Genomic DNA, 17,690 nt, shown 5'->3' on the forward strand with positions numbered 1-17,690 from the left:
CGCGATTCAAAGCCTCGGTAATTGATATTTTTCTCCAAAGTGTCTGTATCGAAAATGGCGCTCACGGGATCCTTTCCACTAACACTTTCAACAGGGGTAGGCCAGGGCGACGGAACCACTAGATATTTTGTTAGGGGCGTCGTATGAGACTTGAGAACCACCGCTAGGTTGCAAAGCTGTGCTCTTTAATAGTGGGCGGTATTGTTGTAGTTATCTTTGTGAGAGAAGATTTTTACATAACTGTTGATGACAAAGACGGTACTGTGGAACTTGTTGGTGGCAATCCCCGCCAACTCTTTTCAGCGATGATATCTGCAAACTGCGTTAAGTTGATCATATTTGAGCGGTACTGATCAAAAACTGACCGATCAATGACTCTTTTTTCGAGCAGTTCACTGATGTCATACTCTGTACCCGTCTTCTTATCAACTATGACAAAACGCGTGGAACCATCCGGTTCAGTGATGGTGATCTCTTCCCACTCGCACTCCTGCTGAGACAGCTCCAGGTAGGTGCTGAAGTCGATAAATCCTTTCTCGTATGCTTCGCGGACAGTCATCTCCTTATTAGTCTGCGGATCCACAATTATGACTCTCCTCTTTCTCGAGGTGTTTTTCATAGTTGCTTCTTTTTCCTTGTCCGCTATTGGCAAAAGGACCAGGCCGGTCTTTCCATCAGTAATGCAACGTTTCTTCAGCTCCGTGTAAGTTAAGTTTTCCTCAGTGTTAGGATCAACAAAGTCCTTACGAGCAACCTCCGGATTGGTCAGGATCTTAGTCATTGCCTCATCCAAGTATCCTCTGCTGTAGGCCACGCCTATATCAATCCGATGGCTGTGATCAGGATCGATAATGCCACCACTGACGAACTGGGCCTCTAGCAGACGGATGCCATGGCCTTCCGCAACTAGACCCCTCTTAATTGCCTGGAAGAGAGAGATGACCTTTTCTGTACCAGGCTGTTTGTAACCTGTCACAGCTTTTTCTGCTGCTAGCAGTTTGTCCAGACACTCTGGCCCAAATAGTCCTCTGTTATAAGCGTCACTCACAGTGAGGTGTCTGTTGTTCACTGGATCGACGATAAAACCCGAGGCAGCTTGGGCTTCGAGAAGCTTTAGAGCGGTCTCGGGTGGCAAGAGTCCACCTTTCACGCCTTCATAAAATGTCATCACCCTATCAGCGGTTTCGTCAAGTAGTCCTGCTATGCATGTGGACTTGCCCAGATAGGAGCGCAGACGGTACTCAATGTCCTGACCTGTCAATCTCCCTTCTTTCAGTTTATCAATATCAGTTGGCTCCAGCAGGTGGGCATTCACTAGATCTATGACAGACACCTGACCCCGAAGCCCTTGGACGGTTGTTGGTTTTTTCGGTTCTGGGAGAAGCAACAAACCCGTGATGGTGTCTGCTCTGCATCTTTTCTTCAGGGACAGATAGCTCACTGGCAGTTGCGTGTCTGGATCCAAATAGCATTGAGGAGACTGGCTGAGGGCCTTGTATAGCTCTGCGTCGATCAGATTTCGATCCATAGCGATGTCCCTTGGTAGGTATACACTGAGGGTAGGGTCTAAAATACCTCCTGCACATTCTTGAGCCTGAAGCACGCGAAGGGCCGCGTCCTTGTCAATCAGCCCCTTTTTCATGGCCTGGCCGGCCGACAAGAGCGACAGAGTATTTGGGTCTCTGTAACCTATGGCGGCACCTTCGGCAGCAAACAATTTGGATTCGTCTTCCTTACTGATGACGCCTCTCGCGCATGCCTCCTTCACGGTCAATTTCTGATTCGTCTGCGGGTCAATGATGTGTCCTGTGGCTGCCTGAGCTTCAAGTAGCAAGTCGGCACTCTCGGGGGAAAGAATACTTTGTTTCTTGGCCTGAGTCAAGGACATTTTTTGGAATGATCCAACTGAAACCCCAGCGATTACATCGGTCCCTTTGAGGAAAACCTGTTTTTCCGCAGACACCTCCGGGACAGTTTTCTCCCCCGCGATTAGTTGATTAAACGTCGCTTTGTCCAAGACTCCACAGTCAAGCAGTTGTTGTGCTGTTACTGTCTTGCGAACACCATCAAATACCAATTTGGAGGGGTCTTTTCGCTCGGTGACCGGCAACAGTAGCAGACCGGTGTGAGCCTCGGTCTTGCATCGTTTCTTCAAATCTCCGTAACTGATGCCCTGGTTCGTGTCTGGGTCAAGGTAACACTTGGGATTCTGGGTCAGAGCGTAGCCAAGGTTTTCATCCAAAATACTACGATCAATAGCCGTGACTTTGGGAAGGAACACACTGAGATTTGGATCCAGTATGCCTCCAACACACTCCTGGGCCTGCAATAAACGCAGTGCCGTTGTCCTGTCGATCAGTCCCCTTCTCAAGGCCTCGTACGCAGAAAGTGGTTTGACTGCACCGGGATCCTTGTAGCCAACGGCAGCAGCCTGTGCCACTAAAAGTCTCTCTCGGTCTCTTGGGTCCACCACTCCGGCGGCAACTGCCTCCTCGACCGTTAGCTTTTGATCAGTTTTTGGTTCAATGATGTAGCCCGTGGCTGCCTGAGCGTCCAGCAGCAGGTCAACGGCATCCGGTGGTAGGAGGCCCTCTTTCTTTGCTTCAGTGAGGCTTATCTTAAAGGGACATCCAGAAACCAAACCGTCCCCTTGTGGGTTTTCAATGATCACCCCCGCTATTGGGCCTGTTCCTTTGAGGCTAACTTTGATGTCGTCGGACGCGTCAGGAACAGACTTTTGCCCTCGAATGAGCCGGTTAAAGGTGACTTTATCCAAAATACCGCAGTCAAACAATGGGCCTGCTGCCACTGGTTTGCGGACGCCATCAAAAATGACAGCGGAGGGATCCAACATCGGTAGCTCTCTACTTTTCCTGACCTCATCTTGCGCATTTTGTCTTAGAATCGTCAACTCTGTGATTTCTTTCTGGAGGACTGCCAGCTTCTCTCGATATGTTTTCTCACTGTCACTCAGTTCCTTTCGAAGCTTCTCTATCTCCCTTTCCAAACTCCTCCTATCCCTTTCCAGACGTTCCTTGTCCGCATCGTATTGGTCAACAAGACCCTGCTTGCTTTGGCATTGTTCCTTCCAGTAACTTAAATCTCTCTTCAGCCTGTCATTCTCGTCCTGTACACGTTGATTCTTTTGAAGCTCCGATTCAAGAGACAGCTTCACGCGTCTGTGTTCCTCCTCCAGCTTTTGGAGGTGATCTTTGTCTGTCCCAGACGACTGAAGTTTCAACAGCAGCGCATCTCGCTCTCTCTCAGTCTCACTGCACTGTGACTGCAGTGAGAGCATTGCGGTTGATGTCTATGGGGGGGGGGAAAAAAGAGTAAAAGATGAACATTGGTCAATTCGGGCATGTTTAAAAATATCAGTGACATTAATTCATGCACAAGGTGCTAACTAAAAAAAACCCAGGAAGTATACCGTATAATGAGTACATACTCACAAACTTAGCCCAGAGCCGGTTTGCTTTTCGTCAGATTTAATTTTACGTAATTAGTGTAACTCGTAAAATCAAATAATTAGACGATAATGAGAACAATTATGTTCTCTGGGTTTCAAAACAGCACACGTCACCAACTCATTGAAATACCAGTCAGGGGTCTGCGCAGGCAAAAAAATGCTCTTTGATTATTCATTGAAGACGGCAAAATTTCGTGCTACCAACTGCATGCGGGTAAGATATGAACACCACTCAAATTTTGGGAAATCAGACACTAATTTCAAAGCTACTGGAGAAGAACAATGTTGAGGATCATGCAAGCAATCAAGAAGCGGTCTAGTGGCAGTGAAGACTACTTGATTCATCTGGAAAGATGGGAGCAGTCTGGCAGGTATCGGACTTGCAAGTACCTCAGCGGCCCGAATTTGTATTTTCTCAGTCTCCAGTTTGAGGTTTGCCCTGTCCAAGGAGAGCTCGGAGACAAGGTTGCGGTAGTCAACATTGCGGCGCTCGCTGGCCTGCAGCTGCAGCTCGAGGGCCGTAATTTGGGAGGAGACCTCATCGTCACGTTCCTCTTTGAATCTCAAGAGCTCAGCGTTCTCATGTCGGCTTGTCCTCAGCTCCTCCTCCAGCCCGAGTCTCTCTTTGGCTAAGGTTTCAGTTTTCTCCTGCAAACTTTGAACTTCAGAAGAGTTCATATTTAAAGCTTCAGTTTTTGCCTCTAAAGTTCTACACAGACCCTCGTTTCTTTGGGTCACCTCTTGAATCTTAGCTTGCTCCTGTAGCAGCTGCTGCCGCAGGGCTTTGAGCTCAGTGCCGAGTTGTGACATCTGTTCCACGGAGGTCTTGTTTTTTTCCAAGCTTCTTTCCAGTTCCTCCTGCATTACGAGACACCGTTCCTCACCTGTCCTTTCCGACGCCTCGACTTGTTCTCGGTTCCGACGTAAAGCGGTCATGGCGCAGTAGTATTCTCTCATGGTCGTCGCGGTCTTTTCTAACTCCGTCTCAATCTGCCTTCTTTTCGACACTTCCTCTTGGTTCGCTTCCCTGAGGTGAGCCAACCGCAGCTCCAGGCCATCTCGCACAGATTGAATGTCCTTTACGCGGCCCTGTAACCGGTTGAGGTTTTCCTCGACGCGACTCCGATCCCTAATCTCCCTCTCCAGCTCCAAACTCACGTTCTGACGCTCCGCTTCTGAACTGGCGAGCTTTGCCTGAAGCTCGGCCAGGGTCCGCTCAAGCGCTCGTTTTCCTTCTTCCGTAGTTTTCCGCCTTCGCACTTCTTCTTCCAGACTGTGGGTGACGTAGGCCAACTGCTCGGTCTTCTGCTCTACGTCTTGTGCCGCTTTGGCCAGAGCCTCCTGGTGCTGCTCGATCAAAACCTCAATCTCATTTTCCAGTTCTCTTCTCGCGCGGCCTTCCTCTGCGATGACCGAGCGCTGCCGACGAGCTTCTTCCTCCGCCCTCCTCAGTCGTTCTTCTGCGTGGCCGGCGGCCATCCTCAGCCTCCCGAGCTCCTCCTCCATAACCCTCCCCTCTGCTTGCATCCCGTCACATCGCAGCTGAAGCTGACGCGCATCGTCCTCCCTCTGGGCCGAAAGCCGCTGAATTGTGGCGTGACTGACGTGGATCTGGGAGTCGTAGTCGAGCTTTAAGTTATCGATCTTTGCGTGGCATTGGCTTCTTACCTTTGAAATCTCCTTCCGCAGCTCCGCCGCCTTGGAGGTTTCCTCTTCGAGCTTCCGCCGCAGTTGTTTCATCTCATGCTCTTGATTGCCCATCGTCTTTTCCACTTCCACTTTGGACCAGCTGACGCTCTCTAACTCGGTCTGCCTTTTCCTAAGGACAGACTCGTACTCCTCTTGTTGTTTGGTGTAGCGCTCCTCTGCCAGTTTCCTCTTCCTCTTTTCTTCCTCCAGCAAGTAGTTGAGGCGGGTCACCTGATCAGCGAGGTCCGCCAGCTGGTTGTGAGTGTCATCCAGGCTGTCTTTTGCGGCGTCGCACTGCAGAGCGGTGGTTCGCTTCATCTCCTCCACCGACAGCAGCTTTTCCTGTGAATGGGAGAGCTCCAGTTGATAGCGCGCCACGGCGTCTTCGAGAGCCTTGTTCTTGCTCTTGCGATCCTGGAGAGCCTCCCTCAACATGCGAAGCTCTTCCTCCAGCACCTCAATCCGAGTGCTTCGAATCTGGAACCGAGGCAGAGTGGTTCAAGATCACTTCAGTTCAAAAATGGGAAAAGAATGGTTCTGGTGTACAGCTCTACCTCATTGAAATCTTAACAAATCCAAACCTTGGTACCTTAAGATCCTCCATGTTTTTGAGAAGCTCTCCTATGAATTTCAAGTAGTTGTCAGACGAAGTGAGTAACTCCATGTAACGGGTCTGCAGTTGAGCAGCCTAGGAGAAATGCCACTCGGGGATGACTCAAGTGTCACCTACAAATGCTTGTATTAGATTGACCGATCATGCAACTGTCCGCCGTACCTCCTGAATAAGATCCACGGACGGCGATCTTAGCGTTGTTCTCTTGATGGGGATGTTGAGCAGAGTCTCTAAGCCAGAGGTGTAACTGGCCAGGTCTGTTTCATAATCCTGAAAAACGACATCGGGTCATTCTCGTTATTGATAGTAGAATGATTATTGATTGCAGTTCAAGGTCACCGCCTACCGACGTTGGTGAATCGCCCCCGCCCTCTTTACTTTTGCCAGGTCCTTATGATAAATGAGGGCCACTCTCTCAGGAAGAGTTCATCGTGATCAGAAACGATCAGTTTGACCTCCTTACCTTGATGGCGGTGACACAGGCGCTGTTGTTTTTCAGGACGCTTTCTAAGGTTTCCCTCTTTGCTTTGATTTCTGCGTTGAGAGCCTTGACAAACATTACAAACGTCAAGATGTCAGATGACGTCGGCACCCATCACCATGACGAATCATCTTGGAGTACCTTCTGACTGCTGATGTGGTCCTTGAGAGATTGAACATTCTGGATGTGGGCGGCCTGCAGAATGGCTTGCTTTTTGCCAGTGTCCCCCATCCAGTCACGGAAGGAGGAGCTGGACCGCTTGTAGTGCTCCAGTTGAGGCAGGTAACTCTGCAAGTCTTGCACTCTGAAATGAAGGAATTCACAGGAGGCGGAGAAGTCCGCATCTTCGCTCGCGACCTTGATTGGCTACATTTCAATACGCCGTACCTGGTATTGATCTGCGCCTGGATTCGTCTCCAGCGGTCTGACAGTTGGCCCGCCTGCTCGCCGCAATTTGACAGGATCATGTCGCACCTGTAGAGGGGCCCCCCCACCTGGCCATTCCAGTGGAGCGCCTTGGCAAGTTCTGCTTCCATCGAGGCCACAACATCGCGTTTCCCATCCAACTCGTCCTGAATATTCTACACGCAAATTGCAAAATAGCAACAGCGTGGTCACACCGGGGAATTGAATTCTTCAGTTTTATTTCTGTATGTGCAGTGGGCTCTTTTTCGAAGATCTTGTGGGATTTGTTGAGCGTTCTCCGAGAAGAACATTAGCGAGGCCTTTGCTCAACGTGTTCCCACAAAAAGGTGTGTCCCCGAGGCAAATTGTGTCCTTTGCACAGCGCCGGCACCATCTCTCAGGAGTATCTACCTTCAGAGTCCTCAAGTAGTCATTGACCTCTCCCGGCAACAGAGAAGTGGTTTCCTTCTCTGTTAATCTGGCTTCATGAACTTTCACGATATCTTCAGCACGTGCCATACTTTGCAGCAGGTCCCGCAGAGCCCGCAGCCTGGAAACCAAAATCAATCGGAGGGAAAGATAAAAATCCCGCTATGTTGTCTCGTCTCAATGCTTCATCCAAGACTTCAACCACGGAAACCAGCTTCGGCCTGGTTTCCGTGGCCGCTCATCCGCTTGAAAAACATGAGTCCGAAAATTGCGGAGTCTTACCGTAGAAGGTAAGCGGACAAGTTGCTTTCGAGACCGTCCAGACACTGCGCGATGACTTCGAGCTCACTGCGTAAGAATTGAGCTTTATCTGAATCGTTCATGTTCTCCAGCGCCTTCGTAATATTCTCCCGCAGCTTTGCGTACTCCTCTTTTAGTGCGTTGACGTCAAGCTGCGCACCCTAAAAGACCCCAAAAAAACAAACAATCAGTGCACGGTAGCGGTGACCTTTTCGGGGCTTGTCGTTTTTTCGCGCTGACCTCCAAGCGTGTGATTTTGAGTCCACAATCTTTGGCTCCGTCATCTCCCAAGCAGATGTGAACATGCTGACTCAGCGAGCCCTCTGCTGCCGCCAGCTTCAATCTGAGTGCCTGCAGCTCTGTTAAAGTGTGAGACGATGAGGCCACCTTCTTTTTCGGCGGCTCCGCCTTGGACACTCTCACGACCTCTTTCTTCACTTTTGTCAGCTCGCTTCTCTGCCGCTCTTCCTCCAGCTGTCTGACTTCTTCGTCGGCAGTCGCTGTCATTAGAATGAACTGATGCTGTGCTTGTTGGGCTTCTAGATGAAGGAAAGAAACCCCCAAAAAACCAAGGATGAGTTCAAATGGAGTTGAGTCCAAGACGTGAAACCGCGCTCCATTTTGCCCAAAACTTCCTAACATTACCCTTGCAAACAACTTTTGCTCAAACTAGGAAAAAAAACAAAACATTGAAGTGCGGTGGTTGAAAGAGGGAACATTTGATGACTTGAAGAAGCGTGCGTGACTCACGGTAAGTGGGCAACTGCACCACCAGGGTCCCGTAGTAGGCCTGAGCCGCGTTGAACTGGTTCTCGATGCCCCTCTTGTCGTTTTCAGCAAACATCTGGGAGCCTTGGCAACTCCGTTTGAACTCCTCATAGTGAGTCTCCAGGCTGTTGATAAACTGCGAGTACTCCTCGGGATTCATCCGAGCCAGCTGAAAAGAAGGCGCGACCGAGGGGCAAAACAACAACAATACAAGTGAGACCGTGGAGGGAACTGCAAACATCCGAAAGTGTTTTGCATGAAATGAGCGATGGGCCTTTTATCGTTCTCGAGTCGCTTTTTGGTAGACTGTCAGTGTACAGATCAGTCCCGTCATACTCGCGGATTCGCATCCGTAACACGTCGACCCTGAACGACGCAACCATTGCGCTCTCACCGGATGACTGATAGATTTGCCGTCTGAAATCGAAGATCAAATCGCTACGAAAGCGAGAGAGATTGATCATCACCTACCACGGAGATGGTGAGCGAGTTGATGCGTTCGATATCCAGAAGGCAGTAGCGCCAGGCGATGAGACTCTTCACGTTGATGTACAACTGGTTCCAGAAAGACATGATGGACTCGTAGCACTGCTCGTTTCTGTTGAACGCACAGAAATCCATCGTGTTTTTTTTGCTTTAAGTTGAGAACGTTCCCGCCCGTGGCGAAGAAACAAAATCAGGAAAATTATGGCCGCTTCAACGATGCTCATCCCGCTTGCTGGAAAAGGGGTCGTTTGTGTTTGACTTACTCGATAGCCAGATTGATGCTGAGTGGATTGGGAGGAGGCAGGATCAAGCACACAGACGGGATGACCATATCTAACCCGCCCGGGCCCGTAACGGCCCACTTGCTGCGCTGACTGTTGTCCTTCAAGATGGCCTCGTCACCCTTACAGATCACCTTCTGTAGTTTTCAAGACCAAACACAATTGCCCCCCATCTTGAACGACCGACGTAGATTTGGCTTTCATGTTTCAAGTGTGTGAAGTCTTCAAAGTGGGGACACGTTTGAGACTCGAGTGTGTCCAGACTTTTGACCTGGTCTTGTTTGAAGTCACACAGGGCTTTGACGATCACAGGTCGGCTGCTCTTCTCTTCTGGGTTTCTGGATCTCAGTCTGACGATGCCTTTGGACTTGTTCACGAGATGTTGAACTTGCCTCTTCTGATCTCTTAACGTCTCTCGCTCCCTCTTCAAAATAAAGTGAGAAATATTTACAGCGAGACAGAAAAAAAAAACCCTCTGCGAAGGATCTAATCCGCAATTTGCGATCTGCTCCACTAACAACTGTGCCTAACACTGCCGGCGTGACTCGTACTGTCAATTTCATATTCCGCAATTTCACCTGCGGTCATCTTTTATTGTTGTAAACAAACAAAAAAATACCTCCAGGCCCTTGAGCAGCTCCAGCAGGTTCTCCAGTGGAGTGTTCTTGTCACAGGCAAACTTTTTCCGAATGGATTCCCGTTGCCCCTGGAGGGCTCTGAATGTCTCATTTGCCTCCTTAAAAAACTAAAAACGAAAAGGGGCAATCTACAAAGGCTGCAAGACAAACCCGGCCTGAAAATTACGAGTCATTAACAATGTCGTTTAACCAGTTGAGGGTAGAGCCCGATTATTCTCCACCGGGAACTCGGTTCGAGGTAAGAGTTTTTGAGAATGACCTGGTTGTAGGCCGCATTCTCCTTCAGATGCACGTCGATGCACTTGGTAATTTGAAGGAGCCAGCTCCACTGAGTCTGCAGCGTGTCCCTGTATGCCTGGAGAAGAAGAAACGATACGGCCGATGGCGTCAGCGATGTGGCGGGCGCCGCAAACGGGAGCCGGCGAGGGCCGTCGGTTTGGAACGGCTTTGGTATCGGGCCAGAACGGACCTCGATCTTGTCCGACGCCGGGTGGTTGTTCTTCAGCAGGGCATCCACTCTCACTTTCAGCTTATTCAGATGCTTTTCTTTCTCCTCAAGGGCACTCATCAGTTTCTGCAGAGCGTTGGACGGTTTAGCCGGCTAATTGGACGACTGGATACGCTGCCAAAATGTCACCCGACCCGTGTAATTGCTCCTAACGAGACTCATAAAAAGGCCTTTGTGTCTCGCAATTGAATTCCGTGAAAATGCTACGCGGCGCGCCTTCTCATTTCGAGGTGTCGGGTAGCAATGCGCGCGTGTTGATACGAACCGAATAGCTTTCTTGCTTCCGGGGGATGTACTGGTCGAGGTTCTTTTCGCTCCAATCGAAGATCAACTCCTCTTCTTCCTTGTCGTTGACCCACATGATCTCTTTGGAGAGTTCCTGAATAATCTGCTGCAGGTCTTCCAGCCGCCGCATCCGCGTAAATGACATTTGCTGCAGCCGCAGACGGGAGATTCACGGACGCGCTCGCCGCCGCCAAGAGACATCACTGGCATTTGGCTCACCTTAAGACTGTCCCACTCCTGGTCCAAAGCATGAAGGTTTCCTTTGTCTCCTTTCTTAACCTGGCGGATGATATTCGGCGAGAAGTCAATGGCCTTTAGCGGCTGGAATTTTGTTCTCCGTTTTTTTGGATCTCTGGTTTCGGATGGGCGCGAGACCGCCTTGGTCGTCGTGCGCGATGGAAACTATTTCAGGAGAAGCTACCGTCGATATCGGAGAGACCAGATGCTTTTGCCGGTTCTACGATGGGCAAGGTTTGGAATCGTGACAACAACATGACCCACCAGGTCACTGCGGGCTCGGTCCACTTGCGGGCTGTTCTGGAGCGAGTTGTGAAACCTCTGGTGGCTCATGAGGTTCTTCTCGATGCCAGCGGGATCTTCTCCCCAGTATGTCGTTTCGATCAGACGCTGTCCGAAAAACAAAACGCGGCATCAGCTCAGTGTAGAGTTTTGCAAAAAGCATGCGCCCACGTGAATCTGGGAGTCGTCCGTCGGGGTCCGGTGACCGTGCCCACCTTTTGCTGCTCAATCCAGGCCACGGCGTCTTGGAAGCTCCTCCCCGGCTCCTCCCAAGAACCAGAGCTTGCTTTCATGCTCCTGCGCCTTTGCAAAGAGCCAGCCATGGCCAAGTGGACCCCCTTCAGCTGATCGTTACAAATCTCCCAACTGGAAAGAGATGGATAGAAATGGAGAGGCGGGACGCCTGGGAAGACTCGCAATTGCCTGCGGTTACTGTCCGAGAACACGTGTGTTCTGCTAGCGTGTATGCAGCACCAAGGTCGTTCTTCGCGGCGAACCGCTGGGCTTAAACGCTATTGCTAATTCCAATGCTCAGGTCTGATGAACAATGTCGGGCAAGTATTCCATAAATCCTTTTAACATATAATTTTTTGGGGTATAATTCGCAGTACCGTCCAAGTACACGGCATCAGACCGCCATGTGTTTCGAATGGTTTATAGTACCTCGTTTTAACTACAAAAGATTTTGAACCCATCATTTCTATTTTTGGTTTGGGTCAGGTCAGGACTGATGGCACCCGCCAAAAGTCGCAACAGTGTTTTCAAGTCTCTTCATTTTTCACAGAATGTAACGTTTCCATTGTTAGGTCAATAAATACTCTTTTTGTTAAGACGTAGCATTCGATTGTAAAATGCTTGCTTACGTTCTGACAACGTTGTCACTTGGCTGTCCCATCTGCCTCAGGTCCATCGCGTAGGTCTTCAGTTGCTCAATCGTGTCTTTTGCCCTCAGCATGTGCTGCTCTGCATCAGCCATATTACCTCCCTGACATGCGCCGTTGAAGATTTATTTGAAAAAAAAAACAACAACAACATTGGAATGTGAAGACGCCATGCTGTAAAATAAAATTATCCCAAGAATCAAAATCTCTGAAGACGCACCAAGAAAAAAAAAAGAAAAACACTCATGAAGGCAAATATTTTTCGTATCTTCCTTGGGGTGGGATGAATTAGTTGTAATATGCGACGTGGCCGCTAGATGTCACTCTTTTCTGCATATTCATTCTTGTGGGTGTCTTGGGAGCGATTTTTTTTCTCTGTAAATGTCAAAGCATTTTAGAATGTATCAGCAATTGCTGTCGTTTGTAATTTAGATGTTTTTTTTAAATCAACACATAATTTTGCATTCCGCTTTTCACACCACCAACACGAAATTTATTAATTAAAAAAAAAAAAAATCACATAGGCTGTAAGTTGGGCTTGACAAAGTCGACAAACTGATTTTTGACAGGTTTCTAAAAGTGAAAAAAGGTCGAGATGAAAAGCCGCGCGTTGACTCACCGACTGTAGGGCGAATTCGGCTCGCCTCAGGTCCTCCTGGCACTGCGCTTGAAGCGACGAGGCCCTCTGATGGATGTCAGTGAGGCCGCTGCAAAGCAATCGCCATCGGTCAGGAGAATTCTCGTCTGTGTTTTGTCGACGCAAAAACCTCGATTAAACAGCAGACGGAAGATCCGCGGAAGGTAAAAGTTTGAGGGGCGAGAGTTGAATGCCGTCGGCTTGCCAATCACACCGGGCTATCTCGGAAAGTCAAAATATTGGAAAGCTGATGTCGCGGTGATACTAAGAAAGATTGAAAGGTCTTTTGCAAAGTGTACCTAATTGCGCCTCCCGTTGTGCTCGTCATTCTTCCGATGGTGTCTCCCGCCATCCCCCCTCCTGCAGCAGAGGTCTTGGTCACCGTGTTGTACGAGTCCACAAAGTGATCGTATCCGTTGCCGGCTCCTTGCACCAACTCGCTGCGGGTGTAGCGGAAGGACCCCCCACCGGCGGTCGGCTCTGCCCTGCGGTTCAAGCTCATGTTGGTGCTCAGCGCGTTGTGAGAACCGTACTGACTCATGGTCGCGAGATGACACGCCGGAGAGAGGACAGACGAGGCGCTGTTGCTGGCGCAGGCGCTGGCTCTTCCTCCGCCTGCCTGCTGCTGCTCCTGGTCCCGCTGAAGCGGACTGCACCCATGCTCCAGGTGCCTTTTTTTTTTTTGCTCCCTGTAACCACACCTCCTGCCCAACCTGCCGAGTCAAAACATTTCTTGCACTCGTTCTTCTTTCTGCCCCTCCCAAGTTTGCCTGGCCTGGAGCCATGTGTGTTTATTTGGATTATTTTTTTTCTCATTTAAAGCTCTGGGTAAGGGATGGGGAACCTAAATTATGGGAAGGAGTGGCTGGGGGGCATGGAGACCACAATCCCCTCCCCCTGCCCCCCGCAGCTCTCTTCAGGATAAGCAGTGATGAAAAAAAATGAAGATAACAAATTTCCCCGGCGTAAGGACAACTCAGCCATGTCTGCCATCTAGTGGTCAATGGCGATATTACAACGCAAAACTACAGCCAACCCCTTGCACAGGTGCGGTTCGAAGGTTTGGATTTGCAAATTGGTGAAATGTTCTTGATTCTTTTTCCACATTTTTTTTTTGATTGACAGAAAGAATGGGTCTGGGTCTTGACGGCGCACCTTTGCGCCGCAAACGCGCACCAAACGACTTCTTGCGTCAACGGCAGTCTTGAGTTGTGCTCAGCACGGTGACAAAGCCAAAAGTCCCGCACGCAAACTGCAAACTGCCGTCTGTTTACGTATTTTGTGCCTCGAAGAGGGCGTGGCCTTGTGAGTGATGTCAGAACCCGCCGTGTTAATTCAAGCCGAACTTTGGTTTATCGGCGGCAAGTCTATGCGCCGCTCATCTCACGTTTGCGTTGCAATGCCCGAAATATCACTCCCGATGATGCACAAGTGTGCCGTTTTGGTATTATAATGAGAGCTTGTGTAATTGGGACATACTATTATATTTGATGATGCATCAAGTCGGGTATGTGATTTTCAAGCCTTGTGCTATTTCCCGTGCACGCCGCGCAACGCACGCGCTTGCCTGCAGCCACTTTGTGGGCGGAGGCCGAAGGGAAACGAGTTTGACAGCAACGCGTGCTGGCAGCTTTGCTTTGCACGCCGGCCGTGATGAGGACCGCGTAAGTCGTAAAGAAAGATTGAAATCTTTGAAAAAAATGCATTCCTCCATCAGGGAAAATTTGACATTTCAGGTGCAATTTTGCAGCCAATGAGAACGGTGCGCAGCGGCCTGGTGGCGCGGGTGCTTCGCCCTTCTTCTTCACGGCTCAGTGCTGCCCCGCCTCTTTCCCAAACGGCAGTGGCCCCCCCAGCATCCTAACATCACCGGCGGTTGAGGAATCTAACGTGTGTGTGTGTGGGGGGGGGGGGGGGGGGTTGGGTGTGTTCAAACAAGCATACTTGACATGAACGGCAAAGCGCACGATTGTATTTCCAACTGGCTTTTAAGATAAGATAAGATATCCTTTATTAGTCCCACACTGGGGAAATTTACAATCCATTTTCCATCACGGCGGCCCGGTAGTCCAGTGGTTAGCACGTGGGCTTCACAGTGCAGAGGTACCGGGTTCGATTCCAGCTCCGGCCTCCCTGTGTGGAGTTTGCATGTTCTCCCCGGGCCTGCGTGGGTTTTCTCCGGGTGCTCCGGTTTCCTCCCACATTCCAAAAACATGCATGGCAGGCTGATCGAACGCTCTAAATTGTCCCTAGGTGTGAGTGTGAGCGCGGATGGTTGTTCGTCTCTGTGTGCCCTGCGATTGGCTGGCAACCGATTCAGGGTGTCCCCCGCCTGCTGCCCGGAGACAGCTGGGATCGGCTCCAGCACCCCCCGCGACCCTAGTGAGGATCAAGCGGTTAGGAAGATGAATGAATGAATGAATGAATTTTCCATCACGACTCATCCGCGTGGCCGCTTTCTTGAGCAAGCTGTGTTGAGCTTGACATTTGCGTCAATGCCTTTCGTGCAGCAAGTCATTCATAAACACGGCACACCCCAAAAAAACCCACCAGCAACACATTTCTCTCGGTCAAGCGGAGGCGCCCCGCATTGCCGTGAAGTTTTTTTTTTTTTTTTGCCCCGGCGGCAGATGACACGGAAGAACTCTCCGGCGTAGTCGCGCGTTTTGCGGCACGGCTGATCCTTCTCCATTTGAACGAAGTCCGCACGAGCGCGTTGCGGTGGCGGATTTTGCTGCCGGCGATGTTTTGGCGTGCAGCTTTCTTTCATTCCTGCATCCAAGAGACGGGATCAGACTTGCTTGCGTGCAGCAATCAATTACTCGACGGCGCCATTTACGACAAGACTTGATTTTGTTTTTTTTTATGTCTCATTTGAGGCGGCACGGCGGCCGATCGGTTCACACGTCGACCTCACAGTACACAGGCGCAGGGTTCGATTCTGGCCCGTGGCTTTTCTGTGCGGAGTTTGCATGTTCTCACCGTGCCTTCGTGCGTGGCTTTTCTCCGCTTTTTTTCAGCTGTGAATGTGAACGCGGGTGGTTGGTTGTCTATGTGTGCACTGCGAATGGCTGGCAACCATTTCAGGGTGCGCCCCCCTCCCCCGTTTTTTTTTTTGTTTGTTTGGGGGGTTTTTTTGTGGTCTCTCTGTGTTGCTTCACTGTTGGTGCATTTTCTGTTCCCGTTTGTTTTTCTTTCTACGGCGTGATAAAAATGATCATGTCAGCTCGCACGCATTGCCAACCTGCTGTGCCGGGGAGGTGGGGGGTGGGGGGGGGTGAGTTTTCAGTGATTTGGCAAAGATTGACATTGAGCGCTGGAGGTAATTGCCTTGTTCAGGGTGTGGCTTTTCAGGAATGAGAGAAGATATATTTTCAAAACACGGTAGTGAAGAACGACAATTCCATTTTAGAGGCAAAAATAGTTTAGTGTGCTCTTTTTTTGAGGTTCCGAACGCGGAGACGGGATTCGGCGCAGAGCCGGATCTACTCTGTGAGGTAGAAGGGCTGTTGGCCACCCCAGATAAAATCCTCAACTATTGGTCGTTGCCTCAAGACCTTGAACGGAAAGCCGATGACCATTTGAATTGCTTTCTTGAATGACTTTCAAGGGGCCCTTTCACCCTTGCATTTTTCTGCAGGCCCCCCACCCCGCAAACACGTTTGGACCCCCCCCCCGCAGTGAGAGGGACTGAGAGCTGGCCTTCGCGACGCTCAATGCACTTTCCTCCGAGTCTGTGTGGAGCTCACTCGGCCTTACCGGGGAGCCTCTGTGCTCCCCATCCCCATGGATGGGATTTTCCACCCCTCCATTTTCAAAGCCGCACCTGTGCGGCAAGGTGACACGGATACGCCTCCTGGGATGTCGACTGGCGGAGGGGGAGGGAGAGCTTGAATGCAAAGAGAGTCGTTGAATGATACCCGAGCTTGTCTGGTCCGTCGCCAACAACTGATACTGGGAAAACTTTAGCGACGCGGGCAGGAAGGAGCCAGCTAGCCGCGTGAAACCACGCTTGCGTTTCATCTGAGCCTCAAATTTGATTGCTTCTAACTCTGCATGGGTACGTCACATGGAAATGGGATGAATACGAAATATGGACCTGCAACTTTGGGCTTTTATCTGCCACGCGTTTGGTTTACGTATGACCTGCGGATTCCGAGAATGATCTCAAAGTGCAAAAAGGGTGACATCAAGCACTGGTCTCCGCCTACTTTGGTTCATACTGCCCAGTCCATCACTTCTCACAACATCATTCATTCATTCATTCATCTTCCGAGCCGCTTGATTCTCACTAGGGTCGCGGGGGGTGCAGGAGCCTCTCCCAGCTGTCTCCGGGCAGTAGGCGGGGGACACCCTGAATCGGTTGCCAGCCAATCGCAGGGCACACAGAGACGAACAACCATTCGCACTCACACTCACAACTAGGGACAATTTAGAGTGTTCAACCAGCCTGCCATGCATATTTTTTTTGGAATGTGGGAGGAAACCGGAGCACCCGGAGAAAACCCACGCAGGCCCGGGGAGAACATGCAAACTCCACACAGGGAGGCCGGAGCTGGAATCGAACCCGGTACCTCTGCACTGTGAAGCCCACGTGCTAACCACTGGACTACCGGGCCGCCAGAATCAGAATCAGAATCATCTTTATTGGCCAAGTATGTAGAACACACAAGGAATTTGTCTCCGGTATAACACGCTGCACTAGTATCATCGTAAACAAGAAAATCATTGAACCATTTTAGAGTATACCAGTAGTTTTGTAGTACCATTTTGTGGTGCAAGAAGAGTGACTCTGTCAGTGACTGTTTAAGGAGTTAATGGCTAGAGGGAAGAAGCTGTTTAAGTGTCTACTGGATTTGGTGCGCATGGATCTGTAGCGTCTGCCTGAGGGGAGTGGCTGAAAAAGGTGGTGGGCAGGGTGCGGGGGATCCAGGAGGATTTTCCGTGCCCTTGTCTTGATTCTTGCAGTGTGCAAGTCCTCAAGAGTGGCTAGGGCGGTGCCAACGATTTTTTCTGCCGTCCTAACTGTCCGTTGAAGTCGGATTTTGTCCTTTTTTTGTGGCGGCCCCAAACCAAACCGTGATGGAAGAACACAGGATTGATTCGATGACTGCCGTGTAGAACTGTCGTAGCACCTCCTGTGGCAGGCCATGCTTCCTCAGCAGCCTCAGGAAGTACATTCGCTGCCGGGCCCTTTTCAGGATGGAGATGGTGTTGACTTCCCACTTCATGTCCTGGGAGACTGTGATTCCCAGGAACTTGAAGGTCTCGACGGTTGACACAGGGCAGTTGGATAGTGTG

The 17,690-nt window shown here is 50.3% G+C and overlaps 1 protein-coding gene across 1 annotated transcript; it reads right to left on the bottom strand.

Annotated features, from left to right (window-relative positions):
• Nucleotides 1–153: 153 nt before the first annotated feature.
• LOC127605769 (desmoplakin) lies at nt 154–13,057 on the bottom strand. The gene is made up of 24 exons (XM_052073533.1): nt 12,689–13,057; nt 12,372–12,459; nt 11,735–11,856; nt 11,087–11,237; nt 10,854–10,979; nt 10,572–10,631; nt 10,333–10,500; nt 10,029–10,133; nt 9,819–9,914; nt 9,541–9,666; nt 9,193–9,345; nt 8,904–9,058; nt 8,626–8,752; nt 8,137–8,323; nt 7,627–7,925; nt 7,369–7,547; nt 7,069–7,207; nt 6,640–6,833; nt 6,394–6,556; nt 6,235–6,318; nt 5,934–6,041; nt 5,748–5,846; nt 5,138–5,635; nt 154–3,310 (listed from the first exon to the last, which is right to left on the bottom strand). Exons 1-24 carry the CDS (start codon nt 12,928–12,930, stop codon nt 233–235), a joined length of 6,747 nt encoding a protein of 2,248 aa, XP_051929493.1. The 5' UTR covers nt 12,931–13,057; the 3' UTR covers nt 154–232.
• Nucleotides 13,058–17,690: the final 4,633 nt, after the last annotated feature.

This window comes from Hippocampus zosterae, chromosome 8, assembly GCF_025434085.1.
Source record: "Hippocampus zosterae strain Florida chromosome 8, ASM2543408v3, whole genome shotgun sequence".
In the NCBI taxonomy this organism is placed as follows: Eukaryota; Metazoa; Chordata; class Actinopteri; order Syngnathiformes; family Syngnathidae; genus Hippocampus; species Hippocampus zosterae.

Excerpts from the sequence above, each read along its gene's own strand:
- LOC127605769 (XM_052073533.1), bottom strand. The coding sequence starts at position 12,930 with ATGAGTCAGTACGGTTCTCACAACGCGCTGAGCACCAACATGAGCTTG. Across the intron at positions 6,042-6,234 it reads CCTGTGTCACCGCCATCAAG|GATTATGAAACAGACCTGGC; the intron begins GTAAGGAGGTCA and ends GTCGTTTTTCAG. Across the intron at positions 3,311-5,137 it reads TGCGGAAGGAGATTTCAAAG|ACATCAACCGCAATGCTCTC; the intron begins GTAAGAAGCCAA and ends CCCCCCCCATAG.